The sequence below is a fragment of the Aspergillus brasiliensis genome (assembly GCF_001889945.1).
Source record: "Aspergillus brasiliensis CBS 101740 unplaced genomic scaffold ASPBRscaffold_18, whole genome shotgun sequence".
Classification (NCBI taxonomy): domain Eukaryota; kingdom Fungi; phylum Ascomycota; class Eurotiomycetes; order Eurotiales; family Aspergillaceae; genus Aspergillus; species Aspergillus brasiliensis.
Window position 1 is genome coordinate 30,563 of NW_027137459.1, and position 23,971 is coordinate 54,533.

Genomic DNA, 23,971 nt, shown 5'->3' on the forward strand with positions numbered 1-23,971 from the left:
AAAATCTATATATTTAAAATAACCCATTACAGCTATAGATACAGTCCCTGACTTAACTATTAATATAAAAGTTCCCAGATTCTCTCTATTTAATCCTATAATTAGTTCTAGTTTCACTTTCTATTTTCCAAGTATTCCAAGTCATTCCATAAATCAAGGATTTATAAAATTTCCAGTTACTCTAGAGTTAATAAATACTAGAGCTGGTTGACCTAATATAATTACTTAAATTTTTAAATATCTTCCTAATTCAGTAGCTACTAACTACTAATCTAGCCAATTAGATTCTAGTTATCTTAGATGTTTTTTCAGAAATTTCAAGCTTTCAATTTTTATTGCATAGTATATTATATACTAATCATTAAAACATGATAGCCAATGCATAAATATATAATACAGGTGTCGCTTGTATCCTATATATAAATAATCTAGATTTATATATAGACAACAGTTCCTCCTAAATTTTATCATATTAAGTATTTCTAGCTTATATCCCACGATATACTTCTAGTCATGATAAATGGGACATGCATTAATATAGTATACTATCTAAAAAAATTTATTATATTTCCTATATTCTTTAAAATATACGTACAAGTACTCCTTATTATTACATAGTAGGTGTGTCCCAAACACTTATTTTTTTTAACTAACCATATACAGTTGCTGGTGATAGTCCTTGTTATTCTAATTACATACTAGGCATATTTCTGGGTGAAGCGGGCATTATTATATATATTATTCCTATATCTCATCCTATAATTCCCAGCATACTAAATTCCAGTATAGGCAATACTGCATAAGCTTTTTTAATTTAGGGCAGAATTACACTGGATTTTCTAAAAGTTCTATAATAATAAGGTCTAATCAATATATAATATCATTTTTATCTAGTTCCTAGTTTTCCTTGTTTTCATCTCATTGCATCAGACGTATTTCAGTATTTTCTAATAGGGATTTTTCTAGAATATCAGATATCTTACTAAATCTCTCCTCACTGGATTCAAGACTATTCAGTTAAATATTATACTCTTTATCCAAAGAATTAATCTCATCCTAAATAATATTAGGGTAGTCATCCTCTAGAGCTAACTTAATACTATTATTGACTTCCGCTGGCCAATCAAATAGTTCAGATAGTTAGTAGGCTTCTAATTATTCTAATAGTACTATTAGCTCATCTATAGTAATCTATTATCTCAACTAATTCTAGTATAATATACTTTTTAGCACTAGCAATTATCCTTATTATATAGCACATAATTCTTTACTATTTAATATCCACATCATGGGTTCCATCCAGACCTCTAGCTAACTAGTAGTAATATCATAAACTCCTCTAGCCTAATTATTATTAATAGCTCTCAGCTACTTCTAAAACTATTATTATTATTACTTATAGTCCTTTGACTGATAATCTACTTTATTACAGTTAAAGTATAAACAGTCCTTTTTACACTTTTTAAGCTCCTCCTTAGAGACTTTATTTTATTAAATCTAATACTGCGTTGCATCCAGCTCTATTGGTTTTAATCTATAGGAATTTTCATATCCTAAATTTCTAGGCTATGCTGACCGTCTATCATTAGCTCAGTAACCCTATTAATTACTTTATTAAAATATAGATCTACTAGTCTATCAGCCTTCTTTTCATTTCACATTATATTTATATAACTTATTATTGATCTTAACTACTACTGTAATCATTTTCTACAGTATATTTAGTTATTCTTATTAAATAAATTTTTCTTAGATCTCCATCTTGAGTCCTTCCTCAAATTATATAATATAGGCGTCTTCGTCCCAGTCCAAGTAACTGGTAATCTATAAAAACTTAAAAGTATACTTAGATACTAATCCAGTCTATTTAAATTACTATAACTTCTATTCAGCATTGCGTACTACATCAATATCTCCAAATATCTATTCAAGACATTCCTTAAATCTAGCATAACTAATAAAAACTCATCTAGTATCTTCGTCCTAGTCGTCTATTAACTTCTCCTGGTAATCATAAATATATAGTTCAAACTAATTGAATACGGCTCCTATCAAGTAGGTAGATATAAAAAAAATCTTATTAACCTTATTATTAAGTTTTTCTCTATTTATATTAAAATATAAGTCTAACTAAATTAAGAAAGCTCTAAGCTTTAATCAACTACTATTAAATAGTTCCAGTAATCAGACTTTAACAGATTTAACTGCCAAGCGACCTTTAAGTTACTAGTTTTATTATTTCAAGGCAGTAATACTTTCTTATAACTGACTAACTATTTCCATTAACTCCTATATTATTAGTATACACTATTACTGTCCTCCACCGGCACTAGAGCCTTATAGTAAGGTGTATAGTATGCTTAGAATAATTAATATAATAAATAGTTATAACTAGTAACACTTATACTAACTGGTACTAAATATATTAAACCCTAGGATCACTTCCCTATTCCTATTAGCTTAGCTTCACTGGTATACATACCATCGAACTGGATCAAGATAGTATCAGACTAATAGTCTATCTAAAGGCAACTAATCTTGAACAAAAGAAGAGAAATAAGGCCAGATAGTACCATGCAGCTATCTATAAGTAAATACAGACAAGTATTATATTACTAAACTTCCAAATATATAATTACTTAAAAATAAGTTAATTTAGCACGAAGAATAGAACTATCTAAATATAAAAATAAGTATCCTTATATATCCTATCCCCCATATACCATATCATATACCATCCAAGGTAGATCAATGGTCAATCTAATCATAGTTTAAGATCCTAGTATACCCTGAGTATACCCTTAAGGGTAGATCCGATAGTAGCTAATCATATAATAGAAGGCCGTTCCAGGCATTATTCACTCAAACTAAGATTCTACTCAATAAAAGTTACTAATTATCCAAGTACTGCCTTTATCAGCGCTTTCTGCCTGGCGAGTCCGCCTCACTAGTAGCTTAACTAGCAGGGGTCTGTAACAGCTGGCTGGTTAAGAATACACACAGCTATATAGATTTAATATTCTATAATTTAAATAAGAGCTGAAGTATAAGTTTAATCTTATTTTTAGAGTTATATTCATCCAATGTATCAATTACAATCATGATCAGGGCCGGTTGATGTAAATTTAACTTTAGTAGGGGCTGAAAAATCAGCTTTTTAAATTAGTTTTTAAGGCCTTAAGTTGAGATGTATGGATTATCGTTAAGTACACTAAGAACTTTAGAGATTAAATTAAGAATCTTTAATCCTAGTTATATTATTAATATTAGAAAAAATTTTTTTATAACTCTATAGTCCCCTTCACCTCTCTTAAAAAAGAAGGTCGCCCCGAGTATCTATTACTGGTTGAGATAACTAGCCACTATTTAGAAGATAGTGGACTTTCCAGTTCCTGCTATACCATTTAGCTAAAATATAGATTATCTATTTACTAATTTAGCCTACCTTTAAACTTCATTCAGCAGCTCAACTTGGGTTTCTGGATGGCATTCATCATGCTTATTCTTATATAAGCTGTATATAGCTTCTGTTGTAATCCCCAAATCTTCTAAAGTAAACTTTTGGTGGAGTAGGTCTATCTTTTCTTTCAGATCTCTTAAGCTTTGATCCATTGATACTGAAAGGAAAGGGTTTAGTGAATTATAAAAAAAAAATAAATAAATAAATATTTCCTCTAGTATATCTACTTACAATATATCTCTATTACTAGCTTTTCGTGTGATACCTGACCCTGAGGTATATAGTTAAATAATTCTTTAATATAAGATACTGCTGCTAATGCTGCATATCCCCACTACTGATTGTTTTTATGAGAGTCGGCATAATCACAGATACTATAAATAATAATATAAGAAAAGTCTTGTATTAAGCCTGCAGCCTCCATCTTAAAATATAAAGTATTTGTTTCCTGTTAAAGCTGCTCTTATATTACCCCATTTTTCACCACTGTATTTCCTGACGCAATAATACTATAGTGTGGTTGTGGGATTTTAGTTTTATATTTAAATCTTTTTACCTTCTATTTAACTGGACAATTGTTGCAAGTATCAGCTGTTACAGGATATATATTATGGATTTTAAAAAACCAATTATTTTAAAAATCTAGTGGGCTAAAACTTTGTCATATCTATGCATTCTTTTGGATCGTTTGTTTAATATATAAGGGAAAACGTAGGATTTTCCAGAAAGCCTCTGCTTTCATCTTATTAACAGCAGCCAGTAGCAGCTTTGGTGGACTATTCAAGGACCTAATATATTTAAACCTCCCATCCCTCCCATCCTGACCAATTCTCCCCATATCATGCTGGAGAACACCTCCACATATGCCGGAGGGACAACTAATCACAATGTCACCCAGTCATATATCATTTGCAACAGATGGGATGCCCCCACTAATTCCAACCATCAAGCCAATGCGAAGTGATTGAGAGAATGCCCGCATCATATGATTCGTGGCTGTGGTAGCAGATGTTGTTCCATAGAATCTACTCAAACAGGTAATCACAATATAATGGACGCCAATCCGACCCAGAGTATATATATTCGCGTCGGCAGGGTCCTGCATATCCAGGGACTCAAACTCCTCATCTAACATCTCCTGGGCAGCGGCTACCTCAATCGGCAAGGCACAAATCCAGCCAATTTGGAATTCTTTAAGTGGGGGGGGAAGCATGATGAAAGCCTTCAAGTCACTGAAAGTAGCAATCCGCAGAGATAGGACCAGTATCTAGATGGAATCACTAGGACACTCAGAGGGATATATTGGGGAGGGGAAAGGAAAAAAAAAAAGAGGAAGAGACGGATCCCAGGTTGACTGTTGTTAGTTGACAGCCGAGTGAGCCTGAGATAAGCTGACACCAATTCACTAGCGCGGGGTAGCAGTGTTAAGAACAAGGATATGAACTTATGATGACTTGTCCTTCGTAGTCGATAGCATGGCTTCCTTATCTTTGGGCTTGGTTCCGTAGTTTAGCTGCAGCAAGCGACACATGTTCCAGGGCAACAGCGCGAGAATTGGAGTGAGTTGGATTGCTTATGGAATGCAGCCAACAGCCTCATTATTTTACTATTAAGAACCCCTAACTGAGTATTTTATAGTTAATTTTTTTTATTTTTAAAAATAATAAATATAAAAAAAATATAAAAAAATATAAAAAAAAAATAAGAATAAAAATAACTATAAAAAGTTTTGAAGCTATATCCATTGTAACATAATTATCTCATTGCGAGGAAGTCTTCCAGGGGTAGCACTTCAAAGCAAGACCATATGGCTATCATTACCTGCAGGTGCCTGCGAACCCCTTATCCCACACATATAATCAGGTACCCCTGCGAGAAGGCGGGCCACTACCCTGTGCAGGATGTCCCTCTTTACCAAATTCAGATGATTACAGTCAACGTAGTAGTCTTCGATAGACTGCTTGTATTTCACCGTCTTATGTATCAGACAGTTTTGATTGTAGTTATAGAGATCATTACTGTGAAACATCAGACTTGTATATAAAACCACCTACTAATTATAGTTCACAAGTTCCTCCTCGACGGTCTATCCAGTATCTATAATCCAATGCACACGGAGCCAGTATAACAGTGAATCAAACCAACATAACCTGGAAATGAGAATCACAACATAACGGTGAGCATATTATACCTCCATCTAACCCTGAATGCAGTTCTAAAGACATGAGTCTCCGAAATGCAGAGTAAACGGTGAATAAGCCCCCTGGGGCCAAAGCCTAAGGCTTCCATCCGATCTGCAAGGGCCAAAGGATCCCGTCCCATCAGGCGTCCTATTGGGGCCAAATACTCAGCTTCATACCTACCCAGTTTAGCAATGATCGTACATCTACACACAGAGGGACCAGGTACTCAACGGAAGCGTACAATGAGACACCATAATGGGTTCACAAACTGTGTTGGAAAGAGATCGGCTTTGCACTGCCATGAAGCATACAGAACGAGTAATAGATCATTGGGGCGGAGTGTTGAGAACAGAGGTATAAAGGCCGTCTTGTTCACTCTCTATCTCATCAGCAATCCAGCTCAGCTTCTCCCAATCATCTATCCCACAAACAAACCATCTATCTACCTCACATTGGTTGAAAGCAACTACCACCAAGCTTCGAGCAAAATGCAACTCCACCACTTCCTCCCTCTCGCCGCCATGGGCATCCTCGCCCTCACCACCACCACCGAAGGAAATTCCCTCTCCGCCAGCGACGAACTCATCAAAATCACCACCTGGTCCGGCGAAACCTGCGAGGGCTCCTCTGAAAACCCATACATCTTGAGAACCGGTGACTCCTGCTTCGTGAGTCAACCTGGGGCATCATTCAACGTTGCTACCGCCGACAGCAAGTGCAATATTACGACGTGGTCCGAGACCAATTGCCAGGGTAGTTCGACTGTGTTTGCTGGCGATGTGCAGGGATGCATTGGCATTCCGTTTGCGTCGGTTAGCCTTGATTGTTAGGTTGTTACCTAGTGTCACTATGAAGAAGTTTTGGGGGATTGAATTGTGGTTGAATGGATGTTTATTCTTTTGCTGTAAAGTAGCTTGTATCAAATGCAGTGCTATATTACTATGGGAAGTTGAAGTGAGAGTCTCTATCTCACTATCTATTACATATGCAACTATATCAAATCATCATATCGTAACCTCATCTCCTCACAACTCAGCTTCGATCTAATTAGTCGGTGCAAATTTACTCCACGACCGAATTCTACTTCCATAAATATAGAACAGAATCGGCACGGGGAACAATATGGCTGTGAGACAGCCCAGCAGCGTCATGGCCCACGGTACGCCCAGATTATGGAACTACATCATTAGCATCTCAACAAATATCATATCTGAATAAGGGAAAGGAAAACTCACCATCGGAATCGCAAACATAGGAAACCCCGCCCCCAGCCCGGACCGAAAGAAGCAATTGGCCGCAATAGCCGAATTGGCATTGATATTGTAGCAGTCGATGATATAATTCAGGCCCTATCCAGCATTAGCATCACCCATCAAACACCCCCAAATGACAAAGAAAGAAAGGGGATAATACCTGCATAAAAATCAACAATATCCCCGCTCCCAAAAACCCCCCGGAAATAACCTGCGGCACCCAAAGAATATGCGGATTACTCGTCCAACCAAACCAAAACATCCCAGCCGGCAACAACACCCCCCCAATCATCATCGGAATCAACCTCTCCTCCGGAACCACATGTCCTTCCCTCTGCAAGACCCTCTGAAACCTCGTCTTGGTAAAGAACACAATGACACAGCACCCAACCACCACGCCCACGGCAATGGCAATAAACGGCAACGCCCCAACCCCCTGATTCCAGCCCCTCAACTCCTGAAACGCCACGGGATACGCCTCGAAGCAGAGATACAGAAATCCATAAATGAAGCCCATATACAGGGTAATCAACAACAGAATCGGCTCTCTGATCAGCATCAGAAACGGCCTGACCAGATACACCGTCGCGATATGCTTCAGATCGACGGGCATCTCCTCCGACCGCGCATGCAGGGCCCAATTCTTCGTCTCGAACCGCATTCGCTTCGCCCTTCTTTCCAATAACACCGGCCCGAACGTCTCTGGCACTATTATAAACCCCACCGCCCCGAAAAAGAACGCCATGATGGCAGTGATATACTCCGTCCATCTCCACCCGAGATAACTCATCGTGATGAACCCGCCCACGATAGGGCCCGCGACGGGGCCGATGAACGTCGATCCTGCGAATACCGCGATGGCGATGCCGCGTTCCACGGGGCCGAATAAGTCGGCGAGCATCCCGCCGACAATCGCCAATGGCGCACTGGCGAATAACCCGCCGAGAAACCGACAGATCATGATGGTCTGCAGGTTCTGGGCGACTGCCACGGGGATCTGGAATATGGCGAAGATGAAAAACCCCACGAAGAGCGGGGTCTTGCGGCCGTAGAGTTCGGAAAGGGGACCGAAGAAGAGTGGACCGAAGCTGTAGCCGAGCACGAAGAGGCTGGTTCCTAGGACCATGACTTCGTCGGAGACGTGGAATTGTTTGGCGGTTACGCTGGAGGCGGTGCTGAAGACTGAGGAGGCGAAGGTTACGGAGACGGTCATTAGGCCGAGGATCATGGTGATGAGCCATTTGCGGAATCGGGGGAAGTTCATGGGGGTTTCCTGTGGTTCAATTGTGGTCAAGTGGTTAGGGTTTGAGTTTGAGATTGGGTTTGATTTTGGGGTATAGGATCGGGGAGGAAGACGTACTGGGTCGTTGGGGCCATTCCAGTCCACGATGTTGGGGTCAGATTCTTTGTCCTTGGTCTTGGTGCCTTCGGCCATGCCGTCGTGTAGGCGCTGCTTCTCTACATCTTGGTTGTCGAGGTCGTGCTGCTGCTGCTGCTCGGTTGATAGCGTGTTGCTGCTGGAGTGTTGGCTGTGACGGGCTTCGGATTCTTCTGCCGGCGAGGCAGGTTGTGTGCGTGGGTCTTCCATGATGGCATGTGATAGCTACGATGAGCTCGGTTTCGATATCATCCTACAATACATATTGCTCGAGCATCGGCTACTGTATTTATTGTCCCATTATCCTCATGTATCTGGTGGGATGATGTCAAAGTACACGGCGTTATCCGATGGGATCCGGCGACGTCATCTGCGCTGGTGGCAAGCTGCCATATCGACGGTAGCTATTGGCTCTTAGTACAATTTTCAATGGAACAACAAGTCATGAACAAGGCCTGCTTGTTTTAGTGTACATAAGTAAAAACCTCTGCATGGACTGACATCACCCAGAATGTCGGTGCCTGAACTCGCACGATTCCCTAACCCGGCTCTCGGCTTTCGGCTCCACATATCCCGATCCCCGACAGAATCAAGCATTGTTGGCGCAGGAGAAGCTGCTACTGCGGGGATGGTCGTGAATTGATTTGCCTGATACGTAGAGGCCCAAGGAGCACTGTTTGATTTAGTATACTTGTGATGGTATTGTGATGACGATGGTGGGTGTATTGCTTACCAGACATCCACCCACAAGTACTACCAGTAGGTTGACACCGGTCAAGAAGATCTTGCGCCGTGATGATGAGTATCGACCCCAGTTCAGGAAGAGCCAGAAGATTCCACTTAGTCCATCTATACCTTGGTTAGTACTTTCTGCAACAGATGGATCTAGACTCTGGACTCACATGTGAACCAACTAGCGAAGAGCGCCGTCTGCGATAATTAGCCCTGTCCAACGACACACATCATAGATAACATACAATCAAGCTCAGCAAATCGTTGAACACCGGAATCGACTCAGCGATGATCCACGCCAGCGTCCACAAAACCAACCCAATTATCACCCATGTTCCAATCGAAACAAGTCCGCGCTGGTGCATGCGGTCGGTTCCCCGGAACAGACGGACGTAGATGTATTTGGACGCCACATGACCATTGATCACGCCAGCAATCACAATCTACATGACTTATCAGCGTTGCAGGCAATGATATGGAAGGGCTAGGCTACCGTCGGGATAGCAACGCCATAGGCAATTTTGGACAACAGCGGACTGGTCGATCCCAACGCCGGTGATGCCACATCCTTCCCGCCATAGCGGTAGATGACGACTGCTGATATGGTATACATCGACGTGTCGATTCCCTGCAGCATGTACAGTGTTTTGGGATAATCGGTCGGTGTGCGCATTTCCGAGATGAATCCGAAAAAGGCCACGTGCCCGGCTGCGCTGGTTAGTTCCAACTTTCAGCTTCAAAAGGTGTTTAAATATACCGTATGCGAACACAATGTTGGTGACAGCCAGGAACGCCTTGTAGAATGAGTTGTGAACCGTCGCATCAACCAGTCCATCGCCTGGCTTCTGGATCCCGATCGCAATCATAGTGATCATCACTGCGGAAGCAATGCTGATGAAAGCTGTCATAGTCAGCCTCTTGTTTCACCAAATATCTCATGAATGACCTACATGAAATCGAGAACCAAGAAACCTTCTTCAGCGTCCGCGGCAAAGTGAAGACAAACGACACCGCCAAACCAATCACACCAAACACAATCGAACAGGCGCCATGATCAGTCAAGGTATTCATCATCACAGTGAAGGTCAACAGATGACTGCCCATGATAAAGATCAGGAACAACAGCTGTGCAGTCCCCAGCACTTCGCGACCGATGCGACCCATCAGGACCTCGCCGGCATCGCCCATGCTGTGCACATGCGGATACCGGAGTTTGAACTGTCCGAGTGTGTAGCCCGTGTATGTTGCCAACGCCCCAAGGCCAAGGATGAGAATGACCGCTCTGTACAAGGCTTAAGTTAGCCACCAAGCCACCCGCAGTTGGTGACACCAATCATCTACTCACGCAACCAAGCCAAGTGACGCCACGGCAGAAGGGAGCGATAGGATGCCCAAGGAGATTGTCTCTGCGACCATGACTGTACCGGTGATTAGAGGTGACCGTTGGGGGATACTGGCAGTACATACTCATTGCACATTGCCTGAACAGTTAGCTAGTTCCGGACCATGAGAGCGGATCTCACTGAAGAGGTGAACACTTACCACCATGCCAAAGTGCGGTACCTCACCCCGCCGACACCATCGTGGCTGAAGGGATCCTCAATCTCAGTGGTGTTTCGGGCACTGACGGGTTTCTCCCCCTGCTCCGCGAGCGGGTCTTCAGGGTTATTGATCGCACTGGGCGATGACATGGTAGCGATGGCAGGTGAGATTAAGTATTCTAAGTCACGACCGCGCACACGCGCTAGAGAAAAGTATCAGCCACAACCGAAAAGTGAAAGTAGCGATGATGACCGGAGGTGAAAACAACAGAATAACACAACTGTGAAAGAAAGGAGAGAAAAGGTCAACAGGGCAAACTCTGCAGACAAACACAAGACGCTCCTGGCAACAGTTCAGGGCCCTGTTGGGAGAAGCTTACCCACTTGTGCTCAGCCAGGATTTCACCTGGTGAATAGATCCGATTGGAGTGTCATCTCACGTCATCCAGGGATGCCATCTGTAATTCTGGGGTGGAATTGCGGGGGGGTTGCATTGAGAGTCGAACCGTTCGGGGAATGCCGAGGCCATCCAGACCCTCTATCCAAGCATATCACGGTTTGCGGCGGACGAACGACTGCAGATGATCTCTAGAGTTTCGGGGAACTTCAGAACCTATCAGGTAAAGCCCAACGGTGTCAGAGCGATGTAACCCTCAGCCATTTTGGCTTGAGAACCATGGATGTCTTATCTCTACTGCTAGGTATTTGTCAAGCCAAAAGTAATGATGCAATGTATAAATTCAGTTCGCAAATATTCCAAGTCACGTCAAAATCTAGCTAAAAACGCATCAATCAAATATGAGGAAAACCAAAAGCAGTTGTCTATGGGTATTGTGCGCATCGCAAGTCTATCATCTATCGTCTATCTTCTATCCTCATCTCACGTCGTATCAGTCAATAATTCTATGCCTCTTGCATCGTCGCCAAACACACGCGGTCGCGCAAATGGAGTTCAATCCCCGCCTCGGCACAGGCACGGTGCAGCGGCTCTACCGTCTGATACACTCGGGGTTTGATCACTTTTTCGCCGGCAGCCTCCGCCGGCTGGTAGCCCGACGCGTCCTCGTCGTCCTCGTCATGGAAGAAGCCTTCCACGTCGAGCCGTCTCAGGCCTTTGAATTGCGTCTTGCGCTTGTTAAGAACCTTTTGTAGCTGTCCAACCAGCATAGCCAGAGAGTTCTCCTTGCAGCCTTCCACATACAACGATTCCACCGACGCGGGCAGCACATCAGTGAGCGGGCACGACGGTTCATACTGATAGCGAACATCCAGCAGGTTGGGCAGACGGATGCGGATATCCTTCAACGCAGTGAACTCCGTCAGAGGTCCGAACCACTCATCGTGCGTCTCGTTCGCTCCAGCGATGGTGAAAGGCAAATGGGTGCCGCAATTGTCCAGCCACAGGGTGTGCAGGCTGCTCTTACTGCTCGCCAGGGACTCGAAGAAGGCAGAAGGCTGGAACCCCTCTGCGAGCAGATGTGAATCGGAGTGTTGGTACTTAAAGGATTGGAGCGAGGAGCACGAGGCGATCAAGCTCTGCATGCCCTGAGATCCACTGCTCGTGTTAAGCGTGATTTCAGCAATGGACGACGAGCCGGGAGTAGGCTCCTCATAAGGTTGTGTTGGTTCAGGCTCATCCTCGCGGGGGCGGGTAGACTCAACCACCGAGTCCGCCGAGAACGCCCGCATGGATGGCAATTGAAAGAAAGGCAGGACCTGGGAAGGCATGTAGCTTCCCTTGCTGTCCTCCTCGTCGGGTAAATGGCTCAGCGACACATCCCGCAGCACGCGGAATGCGGGCTGGTCGTCGAATGGCTTCTCGCCTCTCACTGCCCGCTGCATCATGCGGTCCAAGTAGGCATTGTGCTTGGGGTAAATCAATTGCAAATGCCTCAGGTTGCTCGCCAGCGGCAGAAGCAGCGCAATCCAAGCCTCTTCAACATTATCCCGGAGATCCTGCTCCCACTTCGTGTGCTCTTCGGCGGTTTGACTGAGGGAGTAGGCCAATTGGGCGAACGGCGCCAAATCTTCGTCGGAGGGAGGGGAGGAAGGGGAGGAAGGAGTGGAAGTGGACCTAGGACACCAGTCATGAAAGTCCAAGGTGCGAACGGCCCGAGCCAGCTCGGGACGACGGAGCAGAGCTCCCAGGAAGGAACGGGTCTGGGAGCAGTCTTTTAGAGCAGCAGCTTGGTAGACCAAGCGCAGGAACAGGTCGTGAAAGTGACGGCAAACAAAGAGAAGGTTGTAGCGGTCCCGATAGTCTTCCACATACTCCCCAACCAGGAGGAGAATGTCATTGGGAAGTGGGAGAGACATACTGAAGGGAATCAGCAGCAATTGAAATTGAATTCAATGCATCTGGGGAAGAAACCAAGGGAGCAGCCACCGGAAGTCCGGGGGAATTTAAAGGTGGCCGCACACGTCGATAACCTAAGATAGGGGAACTGAGTTTTTGCCAAATCCACCGTGTTGATGAACTTTGCCAGCCTTAGGATGGGGAGCAGATCCATCGTGCGGGCCAATGGACGGCGGTTGGCGGAAGGGTCGTGGATCACCAGTGGCATCGGTTGACCTGCTCCATCCATGGTTGATCCAGAAGGGTTCCATAAAGGGCAACGGAGTCCGTATCGACACAACCCACTGCCAGTCTATCCACTACCATCATTGTCTGTGAGGCATGATGTGCCACCTCGGCTGTGTTGTGTCCTCCCCACTGCGGATAGCATCGATGGGTTCCGCGGGTTTAGGAGCGAAAAAGCACCGAATCCGTTGCGAAGCGGAGATGAGCATCGGCGATGGCGGTGATGGAAAATTCGATCGTGGTGTGTACCCGCAGTCGCTTGTTTGTCGCCACCGCCATTCCAGGCGCTGACGGGCCGGTGGAGTCGCCAGACAGAGGCTCCATCGCGCGGGGGCAATGCTGATTCTTATTTTGCCGGAGGCGCAGATGGTGAAAAATTACCCCTCTCGGCTGTCCATTGCTGCAGATTGTTGCATTGTTCTGCTGCAGCCGGGAAGTCCGTGTCCGTTGCGTTGACGATCGTGATGCTGTCGATCAATGGGCTAGAGGTCTCGTCGCGGGGTCATCACAGTACCGAGGAACGTTCAATCTTGATGATAGTACAGGTGTAGAATAGAGAGTGCTGTGGGCTGTAAAAGATTGGAGTAGCTGCCCTGAGCTACCGAGAAGCCATCCGATATGACGGGGGAGTTGTTAAGCTGTGTGTGTGTGTGTGTGTGTGTGTGTGTTGGACTGAGAATTCACCGATGAGAATTCCTCGACTGCCTCCCCTCAATCCCGTGATGTCACATGCATGCGATCTGCAACACATTTCTTACGCTCCAATTGCTTTTCGCAAAAGTACTCAATGGCTTCGAAGTAGGTTGACATCGATTAAATCGATTATCACATCCATCCATCAACATTGCAATCAGCCATGACCCTCGTGGATCCGCGATTCGGCAGGCCTGCTCGATCGGGCGAGAATGACGCTCGGTGGCCTCGCCTTTTCGCCTTCGGTGGAGCACGGCGGATCCCCGATTGATGAAGCGGTGTTTCGGAGTGCAATCCGTCGAGGACCTGCTTAGCTGTAGCTTAGATGGAGCATCTTTCACTTGTAGTTGACAATTAGACACTTATTGCAATAGTTCCCTTTTCAACCAGAAAGCATCTCTAAGCATCTGCTAGCAGTAGGTGTCTATCGATACCTCAGGCACTCTCCAGCAGCATAATCTGCTAAACCGTACGGGGTACATTCGGTCCTCTGTCAGGAACGAGAGATATGATGACCGGCTTCTTTTTTGACTTTCCCGACTGCAACCTGATTAGATCCTGCATGTGTGTTGTTCGACTAGACATGCAGCTAGATAAGTGGGTGTCTTTCGTCCGAATGCAGATCCACCCGGCCTACTTCCTCTTTTCAATTCAGAGATGCTACTATCCCTCCACCCATGTCCATTAATAATAGTGACTAACGAGACTGCTTATATTTGTATCGCCAGCTGCGGTTATGGCGGTAGACGTGTGGATCATGCCATGGCTGATACCTCGCTCCACGGATAATGAATTGGCAGCTATCTGACTGGCTGCCAGCACATGAGTGAATGATTATATGATCATGTCCGTTGAGCTACTTCGCACAATAGCCAACTGCCCCATTCAGACGATTCTCAATGGTAGTCAAGTCGAGACAGAACTACGTAACCTTGCGACTTCTTCTATCAGTACAAAGGGTTCTTCTTTTTTCACTTTTTTGCGACTCTTTGGAGCGGGTTGGTTCCAGGCTCTCCTCTAACATGCTGATATGAACAACTTGAATTTTTGGAGTATAATGTAGAATAATACTCCTTGTCTCATTTACTTCCATATCCTAACATAGATCTCGTTGATTACATAAAAACATAGTCATCAATCATTACTGACTGCTGGTCCTGCTCCTGCTCTACCTCTACCACTCACTCACTACCATGAAGATAAACTCGAATGACCAATCTGTACGCAGAGATCTACAGTTGACAATTAAGCTAAAGACTCTTCTAATTCCGAAGAGTCTGGACAGTGGCGTTGCCCTGGAAGTTGAAAGGATACTACCACTATACTGCTTGAACTATAGCCGTGTCATGGGCGCACTTCAACCCGATGTATTCTGTCTTGTGTCGACACGCTAACTGCTAGACTAAACAACGATATATCGCGTCTATTCGACCAGGCGATCGAAGGATATGTCTCCCACCATCTCGAGCTGGAGCCGAGACATTAATTCCTCATTCGAGATAGGGCGCATTGACAAAGCATAATAATTAAACCACCATTCGCGGGCACCAGAATAATCAGGCATGTTCTTTAGCAACATAGCCTTCCACTCTTTGCCGTATTCCCGCATACTAATCCCAGCGCTGACGTACTCCCACCAGACCGGGAAATACCCAGCAGCCTCCCAGTCAAGTATGCCAGAGAGATTGCCACGACTATCAATGAGGATATTGTCAAAAGAGAGATTTCCATGCGTAAACGTATACGGCGCTGCAGATGGCATGCACTCTCCCAGCAGTTGGCGAGTTCGCTCAGGGATATTTACAAGACCCAACTCCATCGCCGCCCAAAGGTCTTCGTCCGATGACAAAGGGCCGTCTGGAGCGCCATGACCCCCGGCAAAAAGCTTGCAAGAAGATAGCGGCTTGTTCCCAAGGGACTCCATTGCGTTGGACTGCAAACCCCGAAGTTGCATCAAGTACTCGGCAGTCTGTTTGGCTATGTGTTCCTTATGTTCCATCTTCAACTGATCCCAAACTATGCTAAGGGGAACGCCGGGAACACGTTTCGTCAACAAAAAGTAGCGCCCATCACCTCGCGCTCTCGGTGCTTCACGCGATTGCTCAGGTTCAGGCGGTTTGAAATCACCAGGCTCTTCCCACTCTTCAACCACAGTGGACACCGGAATTGACGTATTTTCCTTCACAAAACGCAGACTCGCGGCTTCAGAGTCGGGTGCCGTGGCATTCCGTTCCTTCAAGACCAGCTTCGAACCCAAGGACCATTTACCTTCATCGCCCGCATATTCAAAGAGCCTGACGTGACTCTTGTAGCCGGATAAGTTTTGACGGTTATTGGTCCATCCGCACGCTGAACAGGGCAAAAAGTTGTGATCCATTTTCTTCGACAGAACAAACAATGAAGAGAGACAGCAAGCCAATTGCGGGGACGTATAGGAGAAATGACGAATAGGATAGAAGAATATCTTCCTACTCCGATTATGGAAGAAGAAAGGGAAAGGTGAGGTTCAAGGGGAAGTATCTGCATTTATACCAGTTCAATTCTAGTGCTTCTGCCTTCGCTGGTCGATCTAATAGTGGCAATACTCAGCGATACACACCAAGAATATGGGGGATTAGCACATACCACGGTTAGCTCAAGCTCATCTCTGCGGCCAATTGCGTCAAGAGCCGGCTTACTACGTTAATATTGTATGTAGTTTATAATGGAAGTATCCAACTGGACAGATATTGGAAATAGCAGCGTTATGTCAACTAAAAAGCGGTAATACGCGTATCAAGGCAGAGATAGCTACTGCTATATGACTATTGAAAGTAGTAGGAATAAAATTGAATGGAAATAATGAGATTCACAGATGATAACATCAAGACTTTTAGTGTTGTCTAAATTCCGAATTACGAGTTACAATATTTCATATCCAGTGTATCAAGCATAGTAGTATGACTAAATATTATGATTCCAAATTCTTTTTACATTTCAGGTTGGGGCATCGTCAAAATCATGAAAATCAACCAAAGATATTGAAGGCCATGGAAATTAGGATTGGATCAACATCCTCGTATCTATCAGAGCAAATGACGATGGGAAAATATGAATAGGCCAGAAATACCCGGTTTTCTCATCACATTCCTTCCATCAACCCATAGATATACCAGAATCATATCCACCATATCACGAGCTTGGACAAGGAATGGGAATAAATGACAGTGACAGGTCGAGACATATCAGTTTGATATTTGACTGTAGAAATCAGTGTCCCTGGTAGTAAGTAGTTCTCTTATCTTGCTACCTACTAATCTACCACTCTATACCTTTCACAATTCAATTTAGCGAAGCACATCTCAAGCAACAATTTCATCCATCCATTCCTTATCATGTCGTCATTCCTCCCTGAACTACATTCTTTGCTTCAACCTCGTGGCCTTCCAAAAGACCACCGTTTCCACAACAGTATACACAAAACAGCCCATAGAAAGAATCATATCAAAAGATACTGCAAGGGTGAAAAATACACAGCCATCGATGCACATGGCTGCTTTTTTCCGACGTTTCACCCTTGGCGGACCACACTGGAGACAATATCGAAGACTGCATTGTGCGAATTTCTTTCTATACTCGCGCTTCACTTGTTTGTTGGCAAATTTGTTTCGGGGACGCAGCTTCAGACATTGGCTGCAAGCAAAACTTTTCTTATTCCTTTGTTAAAAATTAGCTATATTGAGCTGACTACTTAGTAATTGGGGCTACTTCAGTTGGAAGGAAGTCTACTTTTTCCAATTCTCGGCACTGAACAGATAGGATAGCTTCTGTTCCGTTGTGGTAGGTATCTGAACTTGTATAATAGACCGGAAATACTGATTTGTCTGTGACAAGACCACCAGGGAGGGATAGTCAAGGTACTCGATGACTTGGATTTGCAGCTCAGGCAGCAGAGACGTAAGGTAGTCCATGGCGGATGATGCTGTTCTCATCTTGAAGTTTGAAGGAGGTCGTTCATTCCTTTGCGTGTCCGTCGACCGCCTATACCCTGCGCATGATGACCTAGTAGTTACTTCATGTTGCGAGCGGATCAGTCAGTATAAGGTACTTTAGAGTGGGAATCAAGAAAAAGTTACTTGATCTCATACTATCGTGGGCTGCTAGGGCCAATAACCTCGAGTCTCACTGCCCAGGACTGGTCAAGAAGCTCTGGGAGCTGTCCCATCCATACTCAGTACTAAGTAGTCGAATGATTGCTCCATTTGACAGACATTCGCCCACTAATCTAGCACGTTGTTTCGAGATATACCCTCCGGTAAAGTCGGTTCATCATCGACACACCCAGACACGTATTGGTGATTATCCTTCAGTAGAGCACTTAGAGCCCCTGCCCTGCTTCGACCTTTTCTCTTTCAGTTCCTTCAGGGTCTTTCCCACTCAGAAGAACTAGAGATAGGCAGAATCCTGGGCACACTGATGCCTGGTATGTTATGGGTGTCTATCTCTTATAACGTCGTTTCATTAAAGCGGCAAGAATTCTAGAAAGGGACTTTCTAACCACAAAGGCTTCACTCAACTCTGTATCTCCTCATCGGCGAATTCCCAAAACGTAATCTCGCCAGAGGCATGTCCAATAACCAAAACATTGTCTTTAGTAACAAGCACACCACGCGGTCTGTATTGCAAGGGAAGGAGAACTCTTTCAGGCCCATACATAATCCAACCATTCTCTAGCAGGATCTTCCGACTGGTTCTAGAGTCCCAGTTTGGTAGGAGTGATCGAACATCAGTTCGACTTCTATCAGTAGCAATCACCTGATCACCTTCGAATTTGAACTTGTCGTCTTTAAATAAGCGGGACCCCCAGTGCATGTCGGCGCGCTGACCACGGAGATTTAGATTGTCTCCCACTATTTCCCACAAGGAGAGGCTTCTATTAAAAGCTTTAGTAGCAACTTGCCTCCCGTCAGGCGATAATACAGCCCCGAGCCCCGGATACCTGAAGGTTACTGAGCTTTTCTTCACCAAGTCGTATAGAAATAGCATGGCTTGGTCCTGGAGCGCTCCCCCGAAGTCGACGGAGTCAAGTGCTACTTTTGTCCCATCGGCTGACCAGAGGACTTCTCCTTGTTGGAACTTATAGTCAACCGCCGTGTTCTCTTGAAGTCGGAGTTTCCCACTTCCTATATTCCAAATCTCGAGGGTGTTTATCCCGGAGTTGAATCTCGTGTGCCCAACAGCCAGAAGTCTGCCGTCAGGAGAGAACGATAGATCAAGATATCTGTGGTCACCGTGATGAAGTGTGCGGACCACTTCGCCAGTGCTTACATCCCACACCGTAACCTCATTTTCTGGAGAGATATCATCGTCTCCAGGAGCAATTTTATTCCTTGAAGACGAAGTCTTTGCTAGAAGTCTGCCGTTCGGACTGATTGCTTTTTCTTGATTCTGTATGAAGGTTGCGAGGAGACCGTTTTCTGGCGGACTGCTGAAAAGGACATGTACAAGGTCTTCGACAAGCTCATCGAAAATGTCGTTAGTAATGTTTCCGTCCAATGGCATTTTCAGCTTGGTAAGGATCGGCCCTTTATAGTCACTGTTCAAGGCTTGCTCAATTATATCAGCGATGCCCAAAGTATCTCCCCGGCTGACTACCCGCACAGGGGAGCTGGCTTTGACCCCCCAAAGCCCGATATGGCCTGTAGATTTTGAAAGTACGAATTGGTGGTCTGGGGATAGGGTGAGCTTGTCGATGGACGTTTGCTGATTCGCAAGCCTTTCTGGCTCCAGGTTTGAAGATAGATCCCACACTCGGAGTATTTGTTCACCATCAATAGATATCAGAATCCGACCTTCCGGGGTGAAGACGAAATGTGGGAAATGTCTGATGCTTGTTAGCCTCGTCAGAAGTGCACCTGTTGATGTCTCAAAAAGCTCAGTGATGGGGGTATTGTCTGCCTCTTTAGTTGCAACAACGAACAGCTTCCCGTTTGGCGAGAGTTCGACACTGGTCTCATTCTTAGGAGTGGGAATTCTCATTAGTCGCTTACGAGATTCATAGTCCCATCTCTGAAGGCCTGCAGGTTGATTCCAGGTTGCCAGGATCTTCTCGGTTGGGTAAAACGCGATTATGGCATCTTTCGCAAAGTCGACAGACCGACATTCTCTCCACTCTTGCGAGTCATCCACAATCTGCCACACCAAGGTTCCTGCTCCCCATTCCCACAACTGGATCAAAACAGAGTCATCCAACAGTCTTTCGGCCAGCAATGCACTATCTGGAGAGAATGCCAGTTTGAGGGTTCTACCGATCCCAAAAGGTTGCATCAGTGATGGCTTAAAAGCGGACTCACTTGCATCCCAGAAAAGTATACTGCCATCGATGATAGAGATTGCCAAGGTAGATCCATCTAAAGACCACGCAATAGCATTGACAGTAGAGGGAACATAGGTCTTTTGCAACACTCCATGTGTCGTACAGATCAAACCAATGGTCGTTCCATTGGGATATACGACTGCTAGATACCCTCTCGATGATAATGAACTTGTACAATCCGAGTTCATCAAGGAAGATCCAAAGGTGTCACCGTCATCCGTGAGAAGAACTGTTCTGAGTAAGACCCCATATTTTATATCCCATATCCTGACACTCAGTCCCCCATAACATACAAGGTACTTGTCGCCAGTTAGAAATGCAATGGTGTCCGCGTACCCACCACAATCAATGGTGTCCAAAAGTGTTCCTGTAGTTAAATCCCATAATTTGATTCTGCCGGCCATAAGAGGGCCGTTGAGAACTGCGAGTGTCTTCCCATCCGAGGATATCGCCAGAAGTTCACCGAAATCTCTGTTTTCGATTTCTAGTAATAAAGGATCCCATTCTTTCTTCATCTTCGGCAATTTGGAGAATGATCTTGGTATCAAGTCGCGGAAGATACTTCTACAGATACTATTTTCCGGAGCAAAAATGAGTGCTGAACGATAGACCTGAGCAGGAGCTTTTTCAACCTCGTTCTTGGATGCAAGAGTAAAACGCTTCATGTCGAATAGCATGTCTTGAAGCCCGGCTCTTCCATCGCGCTAGATTCAAGTGGATTTGGCGTCAGTGGCAAGGGACATACATATACTTCCTTTTTCCTCCAAATTCTCTCTAAAACGAAAGACTCACCGGTAGATCAGCAAGATAGTCTTCAAGCTTGATGATGTTGTGAATTGCTGTCGGTATCATCCGAAGGAGACTCATGACCTCAAGCCAATACAAGAAATTCTGCTTCAGAAACTGATGTACACAGTCATCATCAAACAGTTCGATACCAGCATGTTGAAGATGATGTGACCAATATTGGGAGGCATATCGGACGGAAGCAGGAATCCTTTGGTTTAGCAAAGATGGATCAATATCTTCGGTCAAGAATGATGGGCTATCAAGTGAACAGATATCTTGCTTCAAAGTCCTCGACAACAGCTTCAAGCAGCTCCTGAAGAGATCTGCATGGGCCCTTTTTGTGTCAATGCAGAATTCGTCATAAAGACATCTTCTCTTGGGCTGGCCCAGGAGAAAGTCGCGAAAGGACAGGTGCAGCAGTTGAATAGGTGATCCAAAGCTAACCCCACAAGATACAACAGAGCTCAGACTGTTCAACAGTCTTCGCGTTTTTGGTGCCTTTTCAGACAAATCCAAGAGGTCTTCGAGTGTTGTAATGGTGAGCGGCTCAGCTAAGACAACGACAGCCCCAATTACCCGTTCAAAAAGCTGATAAAAGTCGTGCTTCTCAGCCTTCGTTTTCCTGGAATTGTATATGACAGAATACTTCAAGATTTGACTGTACGTCCGATCCAAATTGTCTTGTGGCGAATCTCCTTCTGAGCCTACGTCGGATAGTTCTCTCATGCGTGTTTGCAAATCATCCAAATCACAGTCGACCCCTTCCAAGAAACGACAAGCGGTGGCTGCATAGATGAACAACCCATCACTTTTCTCCGCGAGGGTTCGGACAATCCCTCTTTCTTCATCTTGACTGAGCCAGCAGGTAGGCTTCACCGGCGACTCAGGGTAGTCGACGGTGGCTTGGGACACAACCTGCCTAATTCGATGCTCCAAATAGATGGTAATGTCGTCTTTCGGGATATTAGCCTTTTGGGACATCACTGAGGTCTTTGGAAGTTCGAAGTTGCGAATATTAACTTCTCTAGAAAGAACATGACGAAACTGAGAGAATATTTCTGGCCTACTGGTGAAAAACAATTTCAGCCGAATATGCTGCAGCTTTCCGGCTGTGGCCAGAAGCTTTAGGATGCCTCCAATATCATGGGCTGGCTTTCCAGCCTCGTTATGGTCCTCAGACATGGCCTCATCAAGTGCATCTAGCAACAATACCAGTGTCACAGGTAGGAGAAGCTCCTTTTCAAGGGTCAAAAGTGGCTCTAAGATCAGTTTGTTCCACTGATTGCGCAAATTCTGGGTACCGATGAATTGATTTTCCGAGATTGCTCGGCATACCTTGTCTCTGGCATCTGGGAATGAAGATGCTAGCTCGTTGGAAATGGTAGGAAACAGCTTTTCCACAGTGTTGCGTCCAGGCTTGGTTCTATTAAAGAAGAAAGTGGCACCGAGATAGACGTGCGGCGCGAGAGGGGACCCGTGAGGGACAAGCGACTTGCGCTGCTGGCACGCAGCAGCAAAGGTACGTGAGATTGTAGATTTTCCAGTTCCTGCCATTCCTCTGAGCCAGAACACCGGAGAATCATCCGGATCCTCAGCCCAAGTCTGAATTTCACGAAGTATCTCCGTCCGGGTGCCCTCGAGGCATTCTGGATTGTTCCCATCGTCGAAGGATCCGAATCTTGCCTCCAGGACCAAGGGAAGCCCATTAAGGAGTTCTCTTTGTTTGGCCTCCTACCACAGTTTTCCTCGCGTCAGTATGGCTATATTGATCACATAAACATGATCCTGAGGAGGTATACCTACATGGAATTCTTGCTTCAACACAGCGAGTGAGTCCATCACTACCCGCTGTGAATTCTCCAGTTCTTTGAAAATTCTTTGGATATCATCTCCAGCGAATGCTGTCAAATCCTGACGAATTTTCTGATCGAGGCTCGTTATTGTCTCTAGCATGTTGCGCCACTTATCAATCTCTGCCCAGTCGTGTAAGAATCGCTTGAACCCTGCATGATTTAGATGCGTGGCAAGAGACATGTGGTACTCAAGTATAAGACCGTATAGCTCGACCGTTTTGGATCTGATTAAATCGGCAAGATGCTGACCCGAGTCGGCTGGTTTGCAACCGGAATTCGAATATATCCTGCCCTGACCTTTCTCAATAAATGCATACCGAACCATCAGGTCTGATACAGCTTGGAACCCGTCCAAGGCATCCTCGTCTTGGTGAAAAGACTTGGCCAATGGATCTAGTAGGAACAGAACACCCGCCCATGCTATGGATACATGTGGCTCTGCACTCACTGCGGCGGAAATAATGTCTTTCACAGACAAAATTCCCCCGACCACTCGACGGACTTGTTTCCTGACTTCAACCTCTTTTCCACTAATACGTATCTTGAGTCGTGAGTTCTCAATCGCCTCAAGACGCCCTTTTACACAAGACTGAAGTCGAGGATCGATATCAGTATTTCCTCGGTTCTCATTCTGCAAGGTATCGGATTTTGTGCTCGACAGGAGGATCCCTTCATACTGTGCAAGTAATTTCGGGTTCTTGTTTTGAAGATTCGAGTAAGCTTTCTTCCAAAGACCTTCGAGCTTTAGAGGGACTGGATCGGAGATGCTCAGAGGACTCGCATCAGCGACTGAAATACTGTGAGATGGGGCCAGCGATGCAGTACTTGTATTCCGAGAAACATCAGTACTGAGGGTTCTTGGTGGACGGAGAGTCGCCGTCCAGTTTTTCAGGCGCTTTCGGAAAGGCATTTTCTCAGGGATGGCAGTCACTCACGTAAAAAAGGCTGGAAGGGTAAGAAGGAGTCAAATATGAATTCAATGGCTGGTCTGCCATCTTACCCCTCATGCTAGTTTGCCTTTGGGCGCTTAAGCAAACTAGTAAGATTTGCCTGCTCACCAACAACTGCATCTCAAGGTGTATGTACCTGATGTGTCTCATTATCATTGGCAACAGCCGCACGCTAGCCTTGTCACTTATGCATGGTATAGATG

At 45.1% G+C, this 23,971-nt stretch overlaps 9 protein-coding genes across 9 annotated transcripts; 2 read left to right on the plus strand and 7 right to left on the minus strand.

Annotated features, from left to right (window-relative positions):
- Positions 1–4,117: 4,117 nt before the first annotated feature.
- ASPBRDRAFT_48327 (uncharacterized protein) lies at positions 4,118–4,813 on the minus strand. The gene has a single exon (XM_067626070.1). It carries the CDS (start codon positions 4,671–4,673, stop codon positions 4,359–4,361), a length of 315 nt encoding a protein of 104 aa, XP_067474064.1. The 5' UTR covers positions 4,674–4,813; the 3' UTR covers positions 4,118–4,358.
- A 1,318-nt stretch (positions 4,814–6,131) lies between these two features.
- ASPBRDRAFT_200446 (uncharacterized protein) lies at positions 6,132–6,473 on the plus strand (the record flags this gene model as incomplete). The annotated part of the gene is made up of 1 exon (XM_067621435.1): positions 6,132–6,473. The coding sequence occupies one exon, from the start codon at positions 6,132–6,134 to the stop codon at positions 6,471–6,473; it is 342 nt and encodes a 113-aa protein (XP_067474065.1).
- Positions 6,474–6,686: 213 nt separating this feature from the next.
- On the minus strand, positions 6,687–8,484 carry ASPBRDRAFT_137074 (MFS transporter; the record flags this gene model as incomplete). The annotated part of the gene is made up of 4 exons (XM_067618859.1): positions 6,687–6,821; positions 6,879–6,992; positions 7,057–8,169; positions 8,257–8,484. 4 exons carry the CDS (start codon positions 8,482–8,484, stop codon positions 6,687–6,689), a joined length of 1,590 nt encoding a protein of 529 aa, XP_067474066.1.
- Positions 8,485–8,863: 379 nt separating this feature from the next.
- Positions 8,864–10,697, minus strand: ASPBRDRAFT_136783 (putative neutral amino acid permease; the record flags this gene model as incomplete). The annotated part of the gene is made up of 10 exons (XM_067618829.1): positions 8,864–8,947; positions 8,987–9,123; positions 9,177–9,204; positions 9,252–9,449; positions 9,500–9,714; positions 9,764–9,907; positions 9,957–10,288; positions 10,352–10,424; positions 10,474–10,487; positions 10,549–10,697. The coding sequence occupies 10 exons, from the start codon at positions 10,695–10,697 to the stop codon at positions 8,864–8,866; spliced, it is 1,374 nt and encodes a 457-aa protein (XP_067474067.1).
- Positions 10,698–11,450: 753 nt separating this feature from the next.
- On the minus strand, positions 11,451–12,863 carry ASPBRDRAFT_34580 (uncharacterized protein; the record flags this gene model as incomplete). The annotated part of the gene is made up of 1 exon (XM_067623257.1): positions 11,451–12,863. The coding sequence occupies one exon, from the start codon at positions 12,861–12,863 to the stop codon at positions 11,451–11,453; it is 1,413 nt and encodes a 470-aa protein (XP_067474068.1).
- Positions 12,864–12,996: 133 nt separating this feature from the next.
- On the plus strand, positions 12,997–13,583 carry ASPBRDRAFT_353353 (uncharacterized protein). The gene has a single exon (XM_067623337.1). It carries the CDS (start codon positions 13,131–13,133, stop codon positions 13,350–13,352), a length of 222 nt encoding a protein of 73 aa, XP_067474069.1. The 5' UTR covers positions 12,997–13,130; the 3' UTR covers positions 13,353–13,583.
- A 1,419-nt stretch (positions 13,584–15,002) lies between these two features.
- ASPBRDRAFT_662140 (uncharacterized protein) lies at positions 15,003–16,545 on the minus strand (the record flags this gene model as incomplete). The annotated part of the gene is made up of 2 exons (XM_067628685.1): positions 15,281–16,545; positions 15,003–15,053 (listed from the first exon to the last, which is right to left on the minus strand). The coding sequence occupies exons 1-2, from the start codon at positions 16,196–16,198 to the stop codon at positions 15,003–15,005; spliced, it is 969 nt and encodes a 322-aa protein (XP_067474070.1). The 5' UTR covers positions 16,199–16,545.
- A 611-nt stretch (positions 16,546–17,156) lies between these two features.
- Positions 17,157–17,852, minus strand: ASPBRDRAFT_187457 (F-box protein). Its single transcript, XM_067620100.1, has 2 exons — positions 17,590–17,852; positions 17,157–17,517 (listed from the first exon to the last, which is right to left on the minus strand). The coding sequence occupies exons 1-2, from the start codon at positions 17,790–17,792 to the stop codon at positions 17,217–17,219; spliced, it is 504 nt and encodes a 167-aa protein (XP_067474071.1). The 5' UTR covers positions 17,793–17,852; the 3' UTR covers positions 17,157–17,216.
- Positions 17,853–18,372: 520 nt separating this feature from the next.
- On the minus strand, positions 18,373–23,728 carry ASPBRDRAFT_200451 (uncharacterized protein; the record flags this gene model as incomplete). The annotated part of the gene is made up of 3 exons (XM_067621436.1): positions 18,373–20,880; positions 20,969–22,696; positions 22,769–23,728. The coding sequence occupies 3 exons, from the start codon at positions 23,726–23,728 to the stop codon at positions 18,373–18,375; spliced, it is 5,196 nt and encodes a 1,731-aa protein (XP_067474072.1).
- Positions 23,729–23,971: the final 243 nt, after the last annotated feature.

Excerpts from the sequence above, each read along its gene's own strand:
- ASPBRDRAFT_353353 (XM_067623337.1), top strand. The coding sequence starts at position 13,131 with ATGGTTGATCCAGAAGGGTTCCATAAAGGGCAACGGAGTCCGTATCGA.
- ASPBRDRAFT_48327 (XM_067626070.1), bottom strand. The coding sequence starts at position 4,673 with ATGCTTCCCCCCCCACTTAAAGAATTCCAAATTGGCTGGATTTGTGCC.
- ASPBRDRAFT_187457 (XM_067620100.1), bottom strand. The coding sequence starts at position 17,792 with ATGAGAACAGCATCATCCGCCATGGACTACCTTACGTCTCTGCTGCCT. Across the intron at positions 17,518-17,589 it reads AGTGCCGAGAATTGGAAAAA|GAATAAGAAAAGTTTTGCTT; the intron begins GTAGACTTCCTT and ends TTTTTAACAAAG.